Consider the following 15,391-nt stretch of genomic DNA (forward strand, 5'->3'; position numbering starts at 1 on the left):
GTCTGACAGAGGGTTTGCAGTGTCTCCCCATAGAACAATGAAGTGGTTCCAACTTTGCTAAGACTCCCAAGGAAATTCTTTGGACTTACTATGACAGTCTTCAAAATGTTTTGCCACCGACTTTTCCCAGAAGCTGTTTTTTAAAAAACTCATCCCTTCGTGGATTGCTTTGTCTGAAGATTGCTCAGGGTGACAATGGTCCAGCGTTTTAGCCTCAGGAGGCAGCTATCCAAGGTGGGTAGCTTTGTGTATGTGTTTAAGGGGAAACTCTCACTAGTTTCGGCATGGCTTCCTTTTTCTCTAGGACTGTTCTGTCAAGCCTGCCATCCTCCAATGCTAAGGAGAGGATGGGGGAGGAAGCGCTGCCTTTTGTTCTTTCCTCTGACAGACACAAAGGTTTAAGGCTGACTGCACTGGCAACCTCAGATTGTGTTCCCCTAATACTAGAGCTGTCATCTTTGAATATGGACGAAGTTGTAGTTTGCTTCTCAGATACAATTTCTAGAGGGTATATGTGAAAAAGTGAATAGCGGGTAAAAAGTACTTATTTAATTAGCAGTTAATCTTAGCAGCTTGTTGACCAAGATGAGAAAACCTTATTGATCTGTGGAATCAGTGTTTTCATACAAAATTTAGTATTGAGCTGGGGAGAACCACCATAAAATCGTTCAAGATGCACTTGAAAATGTTAAAATGAGTATTTGTGTTAAGAAACTTGCATACTTAATGAAGGAGTGTGTGAAAAGCAGTAACCAGAAACTCAGAAATCAATTTTTACAGAGTTCTGTTTGAAAAACAGATTTCCTGTGTGCAACTTTGGGAAGAGGGTGTTCTTTTAATCTAAGAAAATCAAACGTAAAATAAAATTTAAAAAAATGAAGCCCTTTTTGAAGAGGGTTTGCTGACTTAATGAATCAGCCCTGGCAGTGCCCAGCCATCTCTTGACTCAGTCATTGAGCTCTCTTTTTAGCAAGTTAAGAAACTAGTTTGGAAAGAGGTGTGCTGAGAATTGAAATTTATTTCAAAAACAATTTTGTTCTTTAAAAGCTCTATTTTAAAAATGTAGCAGTTGGTGGTTAAATTGTGTCACAGTTCATTTTCTACAGACAGAAGCTTAAACAAATAGTAAAATCAGTAGGAATTCTTCACTTCCTTTGTTGTTAGTCAGAATTGTTAAATCCTGAAATGTGTTATTATTTAAGGGAAAACCTTTAATTCCTCACAAGTTACCTCAGTGTAGAATGTGTGCATTCAAGCAAAAATGAACAAAGCTCTTGCCCCTTCATCCCCATGTCAAATTGCATCTTGTTTCTTGGATCTCCAAGCCTAGCAGGGACTTCTTAGGTGTAATAAAATAAATTTACTTTCTTTTATTCTCTCCTTTCCAGGTGGGGAAGGAAGGGGGTAGAAATACCCCAAATTTCTTCTAAACAATACAAATAATGATTTTTGCTTCTCTTTCAACAACCTCTAATTCATGTATTTTCCAATATGTAGTACATATAAAAAGCAGATGTGTAGATTGTCAGGGTAGTGATATTACTGCACAAGAATGTCTGAAATAGTTGAGAGCCAGGTGATAATTTTCTGATTAGAAAGTAACTGCATTCTAGGTATTTTACTAACAATATTTACCTCCCAATTATTTTTTGAACTTTAACTACTCTTTCACTTTATACTCTATATTACTATGATTTTTTAGAAAAGACACTTTTGGGGGAATTAGGAGCACATCTTCTCTATAATATGAAGAAATAAAAGGTCTCAAAGGCAGGTAGCCTCTTTTTACTTTCTTGTTATAACATCCCCTCTCCTCCATTTAAAGGTAGTTTCTGGGTTCGATACTGGATGGTCAGGACCAAATCTAAGGAAATTTGTTTTCTATCAAATGCCCTTAGACATAATATATGTTCAGTAATGAATTGAAGAAGATAATATTCTTAATTGTTTCAGTCTGTATGGCACTGAAATATGAAGGAGAAACGGAATAGTTATGCCAATAAATTTACTTAATTGCAGTGAATGCACTGTGCCCCTATTCTGTCTTTTCAACTAAATCCATGTTACCTGAAAACAGGACCTGTTATACCCAGTGTATGGTATTTCTGACACACATTGAACACTCACAGTGAAATGAGTTTTTTGTAGGTCATAACAGTTGAACAATGGCAATTTCATATGAATCCAACTTTAGTAACAAGTATTTTTGCCAATAAGAAATAATCTTCCGCAAGTATAGGGTGGTCTTAAGATGATCTTGTATTTAAAAAATCAATGGCCCATTTTTACAAAAAGAAGTACTCATGTAGTCATTTTTTAATTTTATTGGAAGTTTTCTGAAAGAAAATATTTATAAATGTTTCCAGTGATTTTAAACGTAGTATCTAACTTAGATACTTTTTATCTTAAATTTGATAGTCATGTTTACTTACACTGGATATTTTCTCTAGAATAGTCTAGTGATTCTTCTAGGCCAGTGATTTTCAACCAGTGTTGTTGCAAGAATTTTTAAAATATGCAATACCTGACTGTTTAGTCAGGGGCACTGACCTCTTTTCCCTTAGATGTCGAATGAAAAAATGACAATAGCCAGCACAACAATAGCTGTCTGATGTGAATTAATAAAAATTGTACCTATTTTTTTTGTCAGATTGGCAAAAAGTATATTTTTTGGTGTGTCACAGAACTTTACGAATTAGTTTGTGTGTGCCATCAGATGAAAAAGGTTGAAAATCGCTCTTCTAGGCTAATGGATGTTCACATCTGAAATAAGTAAAAAGGAGGAAGTACATTAAGAAATAAATGAAGTAAAACTTTTTATTTTTAGAGAGATGGGTAGTTATTCTCTTTGAATAGATCCCAGTTATCTGACTCCAGAAAAGCTTTCTCTTTTCCTTGTCATTTAAAATTATTTTCGCTGAAACCGGTTTGGCTCAGTGGATAGAGCGTCAGCCTGCGGACTGAAGGGTCCCAGGTTCGATTCCGGTCAAGGGCATGTACCTTGGTTGCGGGCACATCCCCAGTGGGAGATGTGCAGGAGGCAGCTGATCGATGTTTCTAATTCTCTATCTCTCTCCTTTCCTCTCTGTAAAAAATCAATAAAATATATTTAAAAAAAATAAAATAAAATTATTTTCTTCCTTTATTGTTTCCTCACATGTGACTTAAAAAATACTCACTTAAAGCTTTTTCTTCCTGTCCTAAATCCTCTGCACGAGCCAGCCAATATAGTCAGAAACCTGACAGTGTTTTTTTTCTTTTTCATTTTACTTAATTCTCCTAATGATTCTTCAAGTTAGATGGTTATAAGCTTCATTCTGTCATTAAAGAATTCAGAAGAATTAAGTTTTTTGCCCAAGATCAGCAGGAGGTATAGAGTCAGGTTCAAACTTACGTTTAACTCCAAACCCATTTTGTTTCTCCACACCAGTTGCCTCCATAAACTTCTCGTATATTAATCATTCTCTGATACTGCTCTATATGTTTATCCATACTTACAGAAAACAAATGTAGTAAATAACTTGGGTAACTTCCTTAGAGCAGCCTTTTCCCAGAGAGTTGAAGTTAGTACCTGATAAGATTAAAATTTTTTCAGTCAAACTCGTTTCCCACAATTCAAGTTGTTTTCTTTGGCCAGAGAAACATCGATTTGATAATTGATTTCATAAAGCCATATTAAATTTAGTTGAAGCTTAACTGCATGCACTTATATGAAACTTTACTGTACTGCCTTTTAAAATACTCTATGGAGAAAAATTTACTCTTGAGTTTCTGTAATAATTTTTAAGGGAACAAAGTAAGACATTCACAAAGAGATGATAAGTTAGACATTTAGAAAGTTTTGTCTTTACTCACTAGTTTTTAAAATGGGTAAGAGAAAATCAGAAAAATTTTTTTCTTTTCCAGGAACTTCAGTTTTTTAGAAGGTCTGATAAAAACTGAGGAGGCTTTGAAAAAAATAGTTTTTAAGAGTGATGATTTCATTAAAATATTACATCCTTTTATTTTACTGTTGAATGACAATCATTTCCATAGTTCAAAAATTTTAAATGACATAACTGTGAAAGCTTGCTTCCAACCATACCTTTTCAGCTAGTTTATAGGTAATCAGTTTTTTGTTTATCCTCCCATTGTTTATTTATGCATATGTAAGAAAGTGTAATTATATATTTTCTGACCTTTCTAAAATGAAAGATAAATGCTATATAGTTTTTTCTAAAAAAATAGCTTGAACTTTAATTTTCCAGATATGGATTGAATAATTTTCTCAATTTGGGGTTCACATTTATTTTCGTATTTTCTTGGGAGGCTTACTTTCTTTAGGACAGGTATAACCATCAGAATTCATTTTCTATATAAAAAATAATTAAAATAACAGCAAATCAGTGATAATTCTTTTTCAGTCATCCCACATTTTCTTTCCTACTCAGTTTTGCTATATTAAAATTTTTCATATGGTGAAAAAAAACATACAAGATAAAAATCATACTTGTATATCTTGAATTGGCTTGTGAAGAGATTAATGGCCAAGAAATAGGAATTGTGGGTCCACCCCCCCTCCCGTTCTGCTATTGATTTATTGAAATAATTTAATCCACACTTGTAGAACACTTGAAAATATTTTTGTTTAAAAATGTTATTCTTGCCCTTTTTATATTTGATAGTGTCCTGTTATTTGGTATCAGTTTGGTATCAGTTTAAGAAACTTAAGATTTAGAGAAGTCTTCATTGTTAAAAACACACACACACACACACACACACACAAATAAAATAATTTGAATTCTTAATATAAATTGCTATTTTCCAAAAGTAGTAATTTCCTTTGAATTTCTACCTGATTTTTAAAAAAATATCTTTATTGATTTCAGAGAGGAAGGGAGAGAGAGAGAGAAATAGAAGCATCAATGATATGAGAGCGAATCATTGATCGGCTGCCTCCTGCACACCCCCTACAGGAGATTGAGCCTGCAACCCGGGCATGCACCCTTGACCAGAATTGACCCCGGGACCTTTCAGTCCACAGGCCAACGCTCTATCCACGGAGCCAAACCAGCTAGGCAGTGATGGCGAACCTTTTGAGCTCGGCGTGTCAGCATTTTGAAAAACCCTAACTTAACTCTGGTGCTGTGTCACATATAGAAATTTTTTGATATTTGCAACCATAGTAAAACAAAGACTTACATTTTTGATATTTATTTTATATATTTAAATGCCATTTAACAAAGAAAAATCAACCAAAAAAATGAGTTCGCGTGTCAGGTGTCATAGGTTCGCCATCACTGAGCTAGGGTAATCTTCACGTCTACCTGATTTCTTTTGGGTTTATGATCTGAGGTAATATACATAACTGGCTTAATATTTCCGTGAATATACAAACTGTAGCAAAAGTAGGTTTATAATTGTTCATCTGGAAAATAATACAATAAAGTAATAAGTAATTATTAATAAATAATAAGTAATACAAGAATAAACTGTTTTCTTTTTTTAAAAACTGTGTTTCATGTACTCACAACTGTAAACCTACTTTTACCCCACACTGTATTCATATTAGTAAAAGGAATAAGGATCTCATTTCTATCTTATGCAAATTAATTAGGGTTTTTAAAAGTATTTTGATGGCTAAAATAGTATGTATATTTTATCATAATTTTTAAAAAGTTTTTATTTATTTATTTATTTTTTTTTTTTTTTAAAGTTCAAAATCGAAATAAAGAGATGCTTTTAATCAATTAACATTATCTTTGTATATATGCCATGCATTGAGAAAATAGGAAATGGGTTATTTTTTATTTAAAAAGTGGAAACCTTTGGCTTCAAGCCTGCCATGCAACACTCCCTGGTGACTTCTAGGTCGTGAGCCACTGTGGGCCTTGCCTAGTCACTGCATATGTGCAGCCAGGTGTGCAATCAGGTCTTTGGCATCTTGCATGATGGACGGTATCTCTGAGCCATTCTCAGTCACTTGGGTCCCAAACAAGAACATCGTCCTGTCATTTCCCACGTCAGATAATGCCAAAGCTTCGTGGATGTCTGTAATGTGATAGGCTGCTTTAAGATCCTTTTTCTTCTTCTTCCTCTTCTTACAGGATACCTTTCAGCATTTCATATAATACTGGTTTGGTGGTGATGAACTCCTTTAGCTTTTTCTTGTCTGTGAAGCTCTTTATCTGGCCTTCACTTCTGAATGATAGCTTTGCTGGATAAAGTAGTCTTGGTTGTAGGTTCTTGGTATTCATCACTTTGAATATTTCTTGCCATTCCCTTCTGGCCTGCAAAGTTTCTGTTGAGAAATCAGCTGACAGTCGTATGGGTACTCCCTTGTAGGTAACTGATTTTCTTTCTCTTGCTGCTTTTAGGATTCTCTCTTTGTCTTTTGCTCTTGGCATTTTAATTATGATGTGTCTTGGTGTGGTCCTCTTTGGATTCCTTTTGTTTGGGGTTCTCTGCGCTTCCTGAACTTGGAAGTCTATTCCTTTCACCAGGTAGGGGAAGTTTTCTGTCATTATTTCTTCAAATAGGTTTTCAATATCTTGCTCTCTCTCATCTTCTGGCACCCCTATAATTCGGATGTTGGTACGCTTGAAGCTGTCCCAGAGGCTCCTTACACTATCTTCATATTTTCGGATTCTTTTTTCATTTTGCTTTTCCGGTTGGGTGTTTTTTGCTTCTTCGTATTTCAAATCTTTGACTTGATTCTTGCAACCCTCTGGTCTGCTGTTGGGAGTCTGTATAATATTCTTTATTTCAGTCAGTGTATGCTTAATTTCTAGTTGGTCCTTTATCACAACATCGAGGGTCTCATTAGATTTCTTGAGGATCTCACTACATTTATCGGCGGTCTTACCAGTCTTTTCGAGGATCTCACTACATTTATCGGCGGTCTCACCAGTCTTTTCGAGGGCCTTACTCAATTTATCGGCGGCTTCTAAACAGTTCTTTAAAGACCTTAAAAGTGTGGTTTTGAACTCTATATCCAACAGTTTGCTTTCCTCCAATTCTGTCGTTTGTGTCCTGTTTCTTTGTCTCGGCATTTTTTATGCTTCGCTGTGTCGATAGAGTGCCTTTCTGTGCTAAGTGTCCCAATTACCTGAGGTAGACACTCTTGGTGCACCCCCTTGTGGGCTTTGTGCACAGTCTTGTTGTGGTTAAGCCTTGATTGTTGTAGTTATCACTGTGAGGAATTGACCTCCAGGCCAATTGGCTGTGAGAATCAGCTGTGTCTGCGGTGGGAGAACTTCTGTGCTGGAGACACCCCTCTGGGGCTAGACTTGCTTCGATGGGGCTTTGGTGCTCACTGAGTCTGCCCCCTGAGTGTGTCTTTTATGGTTCCACGGAGCTGCAAGCTGGGTGGTCCCACTCTGACCTCTGGGCTTCCTGGCTCCTGGATCTCTAGGGAGGTGCTAATCTAGCCTTTGCCTGAGGCTATCCAGCAAAAGCCTCCCTGCAGGGCTTGGGCGGGGCGGGGTCCCACGGGATCAACAGGGCGGGGTTAGCAATTATGGCTGCTCTCAGTCTTGCCCTCAGAGGCTCTGCTTCTCAGTGTCCCAGTAGTCGCTGCAAGCCCCACGGAGAGAAAGCTGCCCTAGGGTTCTGAGCGATGCCAGACAGTCCCGCTTCTCCCGTATGAGTGTGGGTCCTTAGAGACTCGCCCGGAACTGGAGCTCAGAATCTGAGACTCCCTCCCGATTGAAAACGACAACCACACCCTCAGCCTCCAGTCCGCTCCGCATGCACTCCGAACCTTAGTATTTTACTTCAGCACTGCGCCTCCTCTGAGCCTCGGTATGCTTTTCTCTTTCCTCCTAGTTGTAGAACTTCCACTCAGCCAGCTTTCCTGTGGTTCTGGATGATGTCCGTTCCATCTTTTAGTTGTATTTTTGAAGTGGTTGTTCGAGGCAGCAAACTCCCGTGTTTACCTATGCCGCCATCTTGGTTTCTCCCCTAAAAAGTATTTTTAATTCTTTTAATCATAAGTACTGTATGAGTATAGGGAAGTAATCCTATATAATAAAACCCTAATATGCAAATCGACCAAACGGTGGAACAACTGGTTGCTATGATGCGCACTGACCACCAGGGGGCAGATGCTCAATGCAGGAGCTGCTCCCTGGTGGTCTGTGCACTCCCACAGGGGGAGCACCGCTCAGCCAGAAGCCAGGCTCACAGCTGGCGAGCACAGCAGCAGTGGCGGGAGCCTCTCCCTGGAGGCGGTAAGGAGCAAGGGGGGACTGTGAGCTTGCAGGCCGGGCTGAGGTACCCCCCCACCACTACCACCAGTGCATGAAATTTCATGCACCAGGCCACTAGTATTGTATATAATTAACTCAAAAAAGTACTGGATGGATACTTTTAAAATAATAAAAATGTATACACCATCTCTTTTAAAAAGAATATTCTTATTGATTTCAGAGAGAGGAAAGAAGAGGGAGAAAGATAGAAACATCAGTAATGAGAAAATCATTGATCTGCTGCCTCTTGCATACTCCCCTACTGGGGATCGGGCCCGAAACCCGCGCATGTGCCCTAACCCAGAATTGAACCATGACCTCCTGGTTCATGGATTGAAGCTCAACAACCACTGAGCAACACCGGCCAGGCCATCATCTCTTTTTTAATGCTGTTTTTATTTAATTACTTTTCTCAAAGTTACTTCAGATATTGATTAGCTTCATACTTGGAAATATAATGTTTTATATTTATATTTTGCTAGCAATTTTACATCTTTCTGTTAATCATTAACCCACTTTTAGGGGGCTTAAATTAGGTAGTGGTGTCATAAGTATTATAGGATCATTCTGATGTATTATATAACCAAAATAGGAAGACTGATGCTCTTCTTTTATATGAAATGAGATCCTTAGTAAGATCAACATATATTGTAGATGTGGTAGGAATAGGTAAGGAATAGAGAATGGCTTTCCTATTAAAATATATTAACAATAACAGGTTAAAGTAGAGAAAACTAATTTAGAAATGTGTGTATTATAACTGAAATATTTTTGCAATATTGATATGAGTTTAAATTTAAAAAAATAAGTTACTGACTATAGGTCTGAGAGTGGAATATGCTACTGAGAGAAGATAGTTAAATTTCCTTGGAAGTGTATTGGTTTTTTAAGTACTCAACTATTATTTGGTGTTGATTTGAGTAGCATTTTCTTGAGAGAGTTGATTTTATTAAATAAATCAATTAGGTGATTTTTTTAAAAGTTTGAATATATTTACCAAGGGTTGTTAGTTTAGAAGGTCAATGAGCTTATATACTTGAAAATGCTTTGAAAACTATAAGGCACTATATTAATTTAAAATGATGGTATTTTCATCATTAGATCATTCTATACATATTTTTGAAAATAAGTGATTGGCCGAAACCCGTTTGGCTCAGTGGATAGAGCGTCGGCCTGCGGACTGAAAGGTCCCAGGTTCGATTCCGGTCAAGGGCATGTACCTGGGTTGCGGGCACATCCCCAGTAGGAGATGTGCAGGAGGCGGCTGATCGATGTTTCTCTCTCATCGATGTTTCTAACTCTCTATCTCTCTCCCTTTCTCTCTGTAAAAAATCAATAAAATATATTTAAAAAAAAAAAGAAAATAAGTGATTGTTTTTAAAATATACTATGAAACACACACATACATAGGCTATCTTTGGATAGGTAACATAGATTGCCTCTGGAAAGAGGATCTGAGAGACCTGGTTGGGAGGTGGAGGTTTTTTTTTATTAAAACTTCACAATATAAAAGAGAATTTTAGGCTCATTATTCTTCAATGAAAACCATCACCAATATTATTTAAAGATTAATGATTGAAAGATGATATTCTTCTGGGCTTGGTACTTTCTCCCAACCATCCATGTTATTCACAGATTGAAGATAACCTTTGTGTGTAACACATAAGTTTGTAGTATAGAATTACTAATTCTTTATAAATTCTTTGAATGAACCTTTTTGGAACAAGTTAACACTACTACTCTGAGAGCACATTTTGGTTAATGGTGTATAAAAGCAGGAACAGAATACATTTTACTTGTTATATCTATATATAAAGCTGTATGTAATACTACTATTAAATATTCTGATTCATTCTTTTTTAAAAAAATGTTTTTATTGAATTCAGAGAGGAAGAGAGGGGGGGGAGAGGAGAGAGAGAGGGAGAAAGAAAGAAAGAAAGAGAGAGAGAGAAAGAGAGAGAGGAAGAGAGAGAGAGAGAAAGAGAGAAAGAAAGGAAGGAAGGAAGGAAGGAAGGAAGGAAGGAAGGAAGGAAGGAAGGAAGGAAGGAAGGAAGGAAGGAAAGGAAGGAAGGAAAGGAAGGAAGGAAGGAAGGAAGGAAGGAAGGAAGGAAGGAAGGAAGGAAGGAAAGAAAGAAGAAAGAGAAAAGAGAAACATCGATGCGAGAGGAACATCATTGGTTGGCTGCCTCTTGCACGGCCCCTACTGGGGATCAAGCTCACATCCTGGGCATGTGCCCCTATTGGGAATTGAATCAGCGACCTCTTGGTTTTTGGGTGGGTGCTAAACCGCTGAGCCACATCAGTCGGATCTGATTCATTCTTAATCATTTTGGCTTACGTAAGAAAATGAAAAGAATTTGGTCTCTAGGATACCCTGGGTTAGTTAGGATTTAACCTCTCCTATGTACATGAACCTGTGACAGAATCTTGCAAAACATGTTGAATAAGAATAAAACAATGCAGCTGGAACTTGTGGTAGCACAGAAAATCTTCATTAAATCTCAATCTGTTCCATTAAATGTTTTGTAAGAAGCAAATCACTTTGTCTTTACTGGAAGTTTAGTGTTTTCAAAAGAATTCATCTTAAAGTCAGTGGTATCTAAAATTAAAATCCACAGGTAACACATATAATAAACATTTCATAGCTTTCCTTTTCATTTAATAAAATTTATCTCAAAGATGTTTGTTACTGAAATTGAGTAAACCATGGCTGGATAGGTGTCTTTGGATAAGTAATTTGATCTCTCTGAAGCTATCTCCACATTTGAAGGGTGTTAATCTAGTATTAATGGAGGATAGAGGGCCTCATCTCTCCCTGTTGCTAATGGGGGTGTATTTTTTTTTTTAACGATATCCCAAGAAAAGGAATTTTCTGAGACTCCCGCAGGAGGATGAGATATAGTAGAAAACTTTATTTTCATGGAATTAAATACCTGACTTTTCAAAGTGTCATTTTCTTTTGCCCAGTCATAGAAGAAGTGTAGTTGGACTTTAGCAGAGCTAAAATCAGAGTCAGTGTCCAGAGTTTCCTTTCCATGTTGCAGCCAGGTTCAGTTTAGCATCAGACTAGCTTAGTTTCTGTTTCCCGGTACAGTCCATTCGTCCATTGCATGTGGGGTCCCATGGCCATGGGCCATATGAGCGAATGCAAGAGAGCCAAGAGTCAAGAGCCACATGAGCAACAAGAGTCAAAGTCAAGTGCACCAAGAAAGGGAAACAACTCCTTTGTTTAGGAAATCATGTATTCCCAAGTTTTTAAGTGCGTGCAGTGGCTACACCCATTCTGGCCAATGATCTCTGTTCCCAAGTGTGATTGATAGGCAAGTGCCTTCTCTATGTCACCCCAAATTTATCTGGGCATACATCTATTCCTCCTTTGTCCAGTCCTCTGCCCTCAGTGTCTTGCAATGAATAGCCAGTGGTTCCCTGGGGAGTGCAAAGCTGCAGTTTCCTGGTGAAGCTGCCCAAATGACATGCCTATAATGTCTGGCCTTCTCTTTGCTTCTTTTCTGTTATTACTAACTAGCTAATTACAATGGTATCACTAGTACCCCTTTGGAATGTAAAATTATGTTATGATCTGTTATGTGCGGGCCAGGTTAAAGTTCTAAGAAAAATGACTAGATAGAAAACGCCAGAGAAAACATCCATTTTTTTTATATCAGGAGGGATCTAATTTAATACAGTTGTTCTTAGCAAAAGTAAATAAACAAACTCATGAGTTTAATAGACAGGCTTGGTTGGAGTTTAGTTTCTAGCCAGTACTGATCATTCTAATTTGAGAATAGCAAGTGAACTTAGTGAGTCATATACTTACATATTAGAGTCCAGGCACTGAGAAGATGTACATTTCTTCTACCTCCTTCTTTTCAAGAGAAAATTTGAAATTTCTTTATGAAAACAGACATTCCTCTCAATGGAAATTTACGTTATGCATACGTTTTTCTTCATGTGATAATATACTGGAACTCAAGTCCCTTTTCTTACACAAAGCACTTCTAAGCTTTTAATTTTTATGAAATTAATAATCACATTTTGAAGAAGTCATTAATTCCTCCTTTGAACCTGAAATGGGTTTGAAAAGCATTGTAGAGGAAGTGGGATTTTAGTTGGATCTAAAGGATTTGGATCAGTGGTTCTCAATTTTTCCTTCCCAGTATACCTCAAGAATGTGACTTAGGCCTGGTTGGTGTGGTTCAGTGGTAGAACATCAACCAATGAACCAGGAGGTCAGGTTCAATTCCTGGTCAGGGCACATGCCTGGGTTGTGGGCTCGAGCTCCTGTAGGGGACGTGCAGGAGGCAGCCGATCAATGTTTCTCTTTCATCATTAATGTTTCTCTTTCTCTCCTCCTCCTCTCCCTTCCTTTCTGAAATCAATAAAAAAACATATTTTTCAAAAAGGGTTGTTGTTGTTTTTTAAAAAAAGAATGTGACTTAGGCTCAAGGTAGTAATCATTTGGGAGGTGACTTTAAAAATCCCTCATAATCTGATGTATACTTCTGGAGGAACTCTATTACTTTGCACATCATTGATTTAGATGGAAGACATGAGGGAAGCATTCTAGGAAAGGGTCTAGATCACCAGATATGAGTTTGTTGAGAGGGCGAGGCATGTAACATTTAATATCACATTTAGGGAGTTCTAATATGAGCATCCTTTCAAAATCTAATCTAAAAGTTAGTTTATATTTTCTATGGTAAAATTCAACAAGGTAATGGGGTTGCCAAACTAAATGCTTTAACTTCTGTGGAGTGAACAGAGGGTAAATTTAGGAAACACTCTTCTAGATAATGTGTTTGGGTTGTTTAATATTACTTCTTACTATATGGAATGTTAGCTTCAGAGTCTTAACATACTTGTCTAACATTCTTTCCCTGTTTTCTAATCATTTGAAGATAGATATTGAAATGATGCAAATGCCCTGTTCTCTTTTTGGTGCAGTGTGTGTGTGTGTATATGTTGAGACAGGAAACTAGGGTCTCATTTAACAGATTCTCTTTGGACACAATTGAAAATCTGACCCAGTCTATTCAATATCTATTCAGTGGTGAATGATTACATATTTGAGTTTTGAGTCTTATGAGGTGATGTTGTTGATCACTGTATACAAATAACACCTAACCATGGGGACTTCAAGACATTTTAGAGCATATAATATAAAGTTCATGTATATTCTAACTTGGAGAGAAATTAGAACATAGTAAATGGAGGTAGTAGGTTGTGTAGAAAGATAAATACAGTATCTATTTATTACTACTCTTTTCCTTTATTATACCACTCAGACTGGGCCTCTTCCTTGCTGTTTTTCAAGTGCACCACAGTTCTGCCTCAGGTCTTTTGCATTTGTTTTTCCTCTGCCTTTTTCTCCAAGTGTCTGCATGGATTGCTCTCATATATCCTTTAGGTCTCAGGTCAGGGGTCACCTTTAGAGCAAGGCTTTGAATGACTGTATACTTTATTAAAATAGCAAAACCACTCCCTACACACACACTCCCCCCCACCCCCAGCATCCATTATCTCCCTTCTCAGTTTCTTTTCTTTCTCCCCTCCAATGTTTTTATCATCATCTAATATACTACATATTTTAATTACTTTTTTGCCCCCTGCACCTGCCCCCATGTAAACCTTATGAAAAGGATGTTTATCTATTATGCTAATTTATATATCCAAGAACATAGAATAGTGTCTGGTACCTGGTAAGCGCTAAATAAATATTTGTTTCATGGATGAATTTGAATATAAAGAATAATTTAAAAAGTGGCTAATCTTGTCTACTTTCTTCCAGTTTCCCATACTACCTACTGCCACCATCCTTACCTCCGGCTACTTCTAATCCAGCCTTCCTACTACTGCAGTGTAATCTTCTGTCTGATAAAACTTGCCACTTAGTAGACACCGAGTAAATATTTGTTGAATCTCTGTTAATATTATCTTCTTTCATAGATATCAGACAAGTCTAAAAGTCAGAAATGGCAATAAATTGGCAACCCCATTCTGGTTCTTGAATTATAGGTATCCTCATTTCCAAATTAATTCCAAATTTTGATGTAATGAAAAGAACCCAGTAGTAGAAACCCAGAGTTTTCCTATTCTGTGTGATTTTAGACAATATTTCTCTGTGTTTCAGTTCCTAAATTTTAAAATGACATAATATTTACTCTTCTCATCTCAAAGAAACAAGTAAACAATAGATGTGAGTAAGTTTGGAATGGTATTTAAAACTCTTAAACACAAGGTAGTATTCCAGAGTACATTTTACAACTATCAAGTACTTTTAAATAGTCAAGGCCAGCCCTAGCCGGTTTTGCTCAGTGGATAAAGTGTCAGCTTTCAGACTGAAGGGTCTCAGGTTCGATTCCAGTCAAGGGCACATGCCTGGTTTGTGGGCTTGATCCCCAGTGGGAGGCGTGCAGGAGGCAGCCGATCAATGATCCTCTCTCATAATTGATGTTTCTATCTCTCTCTCCCTCTCCCTTCCTCTCTGAAATCAATAAAAAAAGCACTTCCCGGCTTAAAAAAAACAAGATTACATAATATAACCCCTTATTTTACTAATAAAGAAATCCTTGCTTGCCTGGCTTTTCTAAATGTGAGACTAGAAATACTTTGAACGAAATAAATAGCAGTGTTATATTTTCCCTACAGGGTAAATAAATTTCATTTGGGACTCCAGTATAAAGTCTTAAACCAGACTCATGTTTTTCATTGCAATTTAGTTCTCAAATCTTATTCATGAGCCCTACCTGGTTTGGCTCAGTGGATAGAGCGTCGGCCTGTAGACTGAAAAGTCCTGGGTTGGATTCCAGTCAAGGGCACATGCCCAGGTTGCAGGCTTGATCCCCTGTAGGGGGCATGCAGGAGGCAGTTGATCAATGATTCTCTCTTATCATTGATGTTTCTATCTCTCTCTCCCCCTCCCTTCCTCTCTGAAATCAATAAAAAAAGTAGAAAAAATCTTATTCATGAGCTATAAAAATAAATGGACAGTTAATTTTCTCCTGGCAGATGACAGTAGGAGGGAGAAAGAAACATCTAATCAGTGGGATTTATGATAAATATAAACGAAGTTTATATCTAGATTGTGTTGCTTAAATCATTTCTTTCTCACTAGGCACTTCTCATTAAACTAGTTTTTGTTTTATAATAAACTCATGGATACA

General features: G+C 37.2%; 1 protein-coding gene across 4 annotated transcripts in view; it reads left to right on the forward strand.

The window, feature by feature from the left end:
• The window catches only part of TMCC1 (transmembrane and coiled-coil domain family 1), a 153,226-nt gene that overhangs the window by 48,498 nt on the left and 89,337 nt on the right, over nucleotides 1-15,391 (forward strand). Inside the window, exon 1 of one of the 4 annotated variants that reach the window (XM_006083808.3) lies at nucleotides 60-234. The exons of the other annotated variants lie outside the window; for them this stretch is intronic. Coding sequence (XP_006083870.1) covers nucleotides 196-234 — 39 coding nt within the window. The 5' untranslated portion in view covers nucleotides 60-195. Of the gene's footprint in view, nucleotides 1-59; nucleotides 235-15,391 lie in introns of those variants that run through there. 4 annotated transcript variants of the gene reach the window in all.

This window comes from Myotis lucifugus, unplaced genomic scaffold (genome assembly GCF_000147115.1).
Source record: "Myotis lucifugus unplaced genomic scaffold, Myoluc2.0 scaffold_8, whole genome shotgun sequence".
NCBI classification, from domain to species: domain Eukaryota; kingdom Metazoa; phylum Chordata; class Mammalia; order Chiroptera; family Vespertilionidae; genus Myotis; species Myotis lucifugus.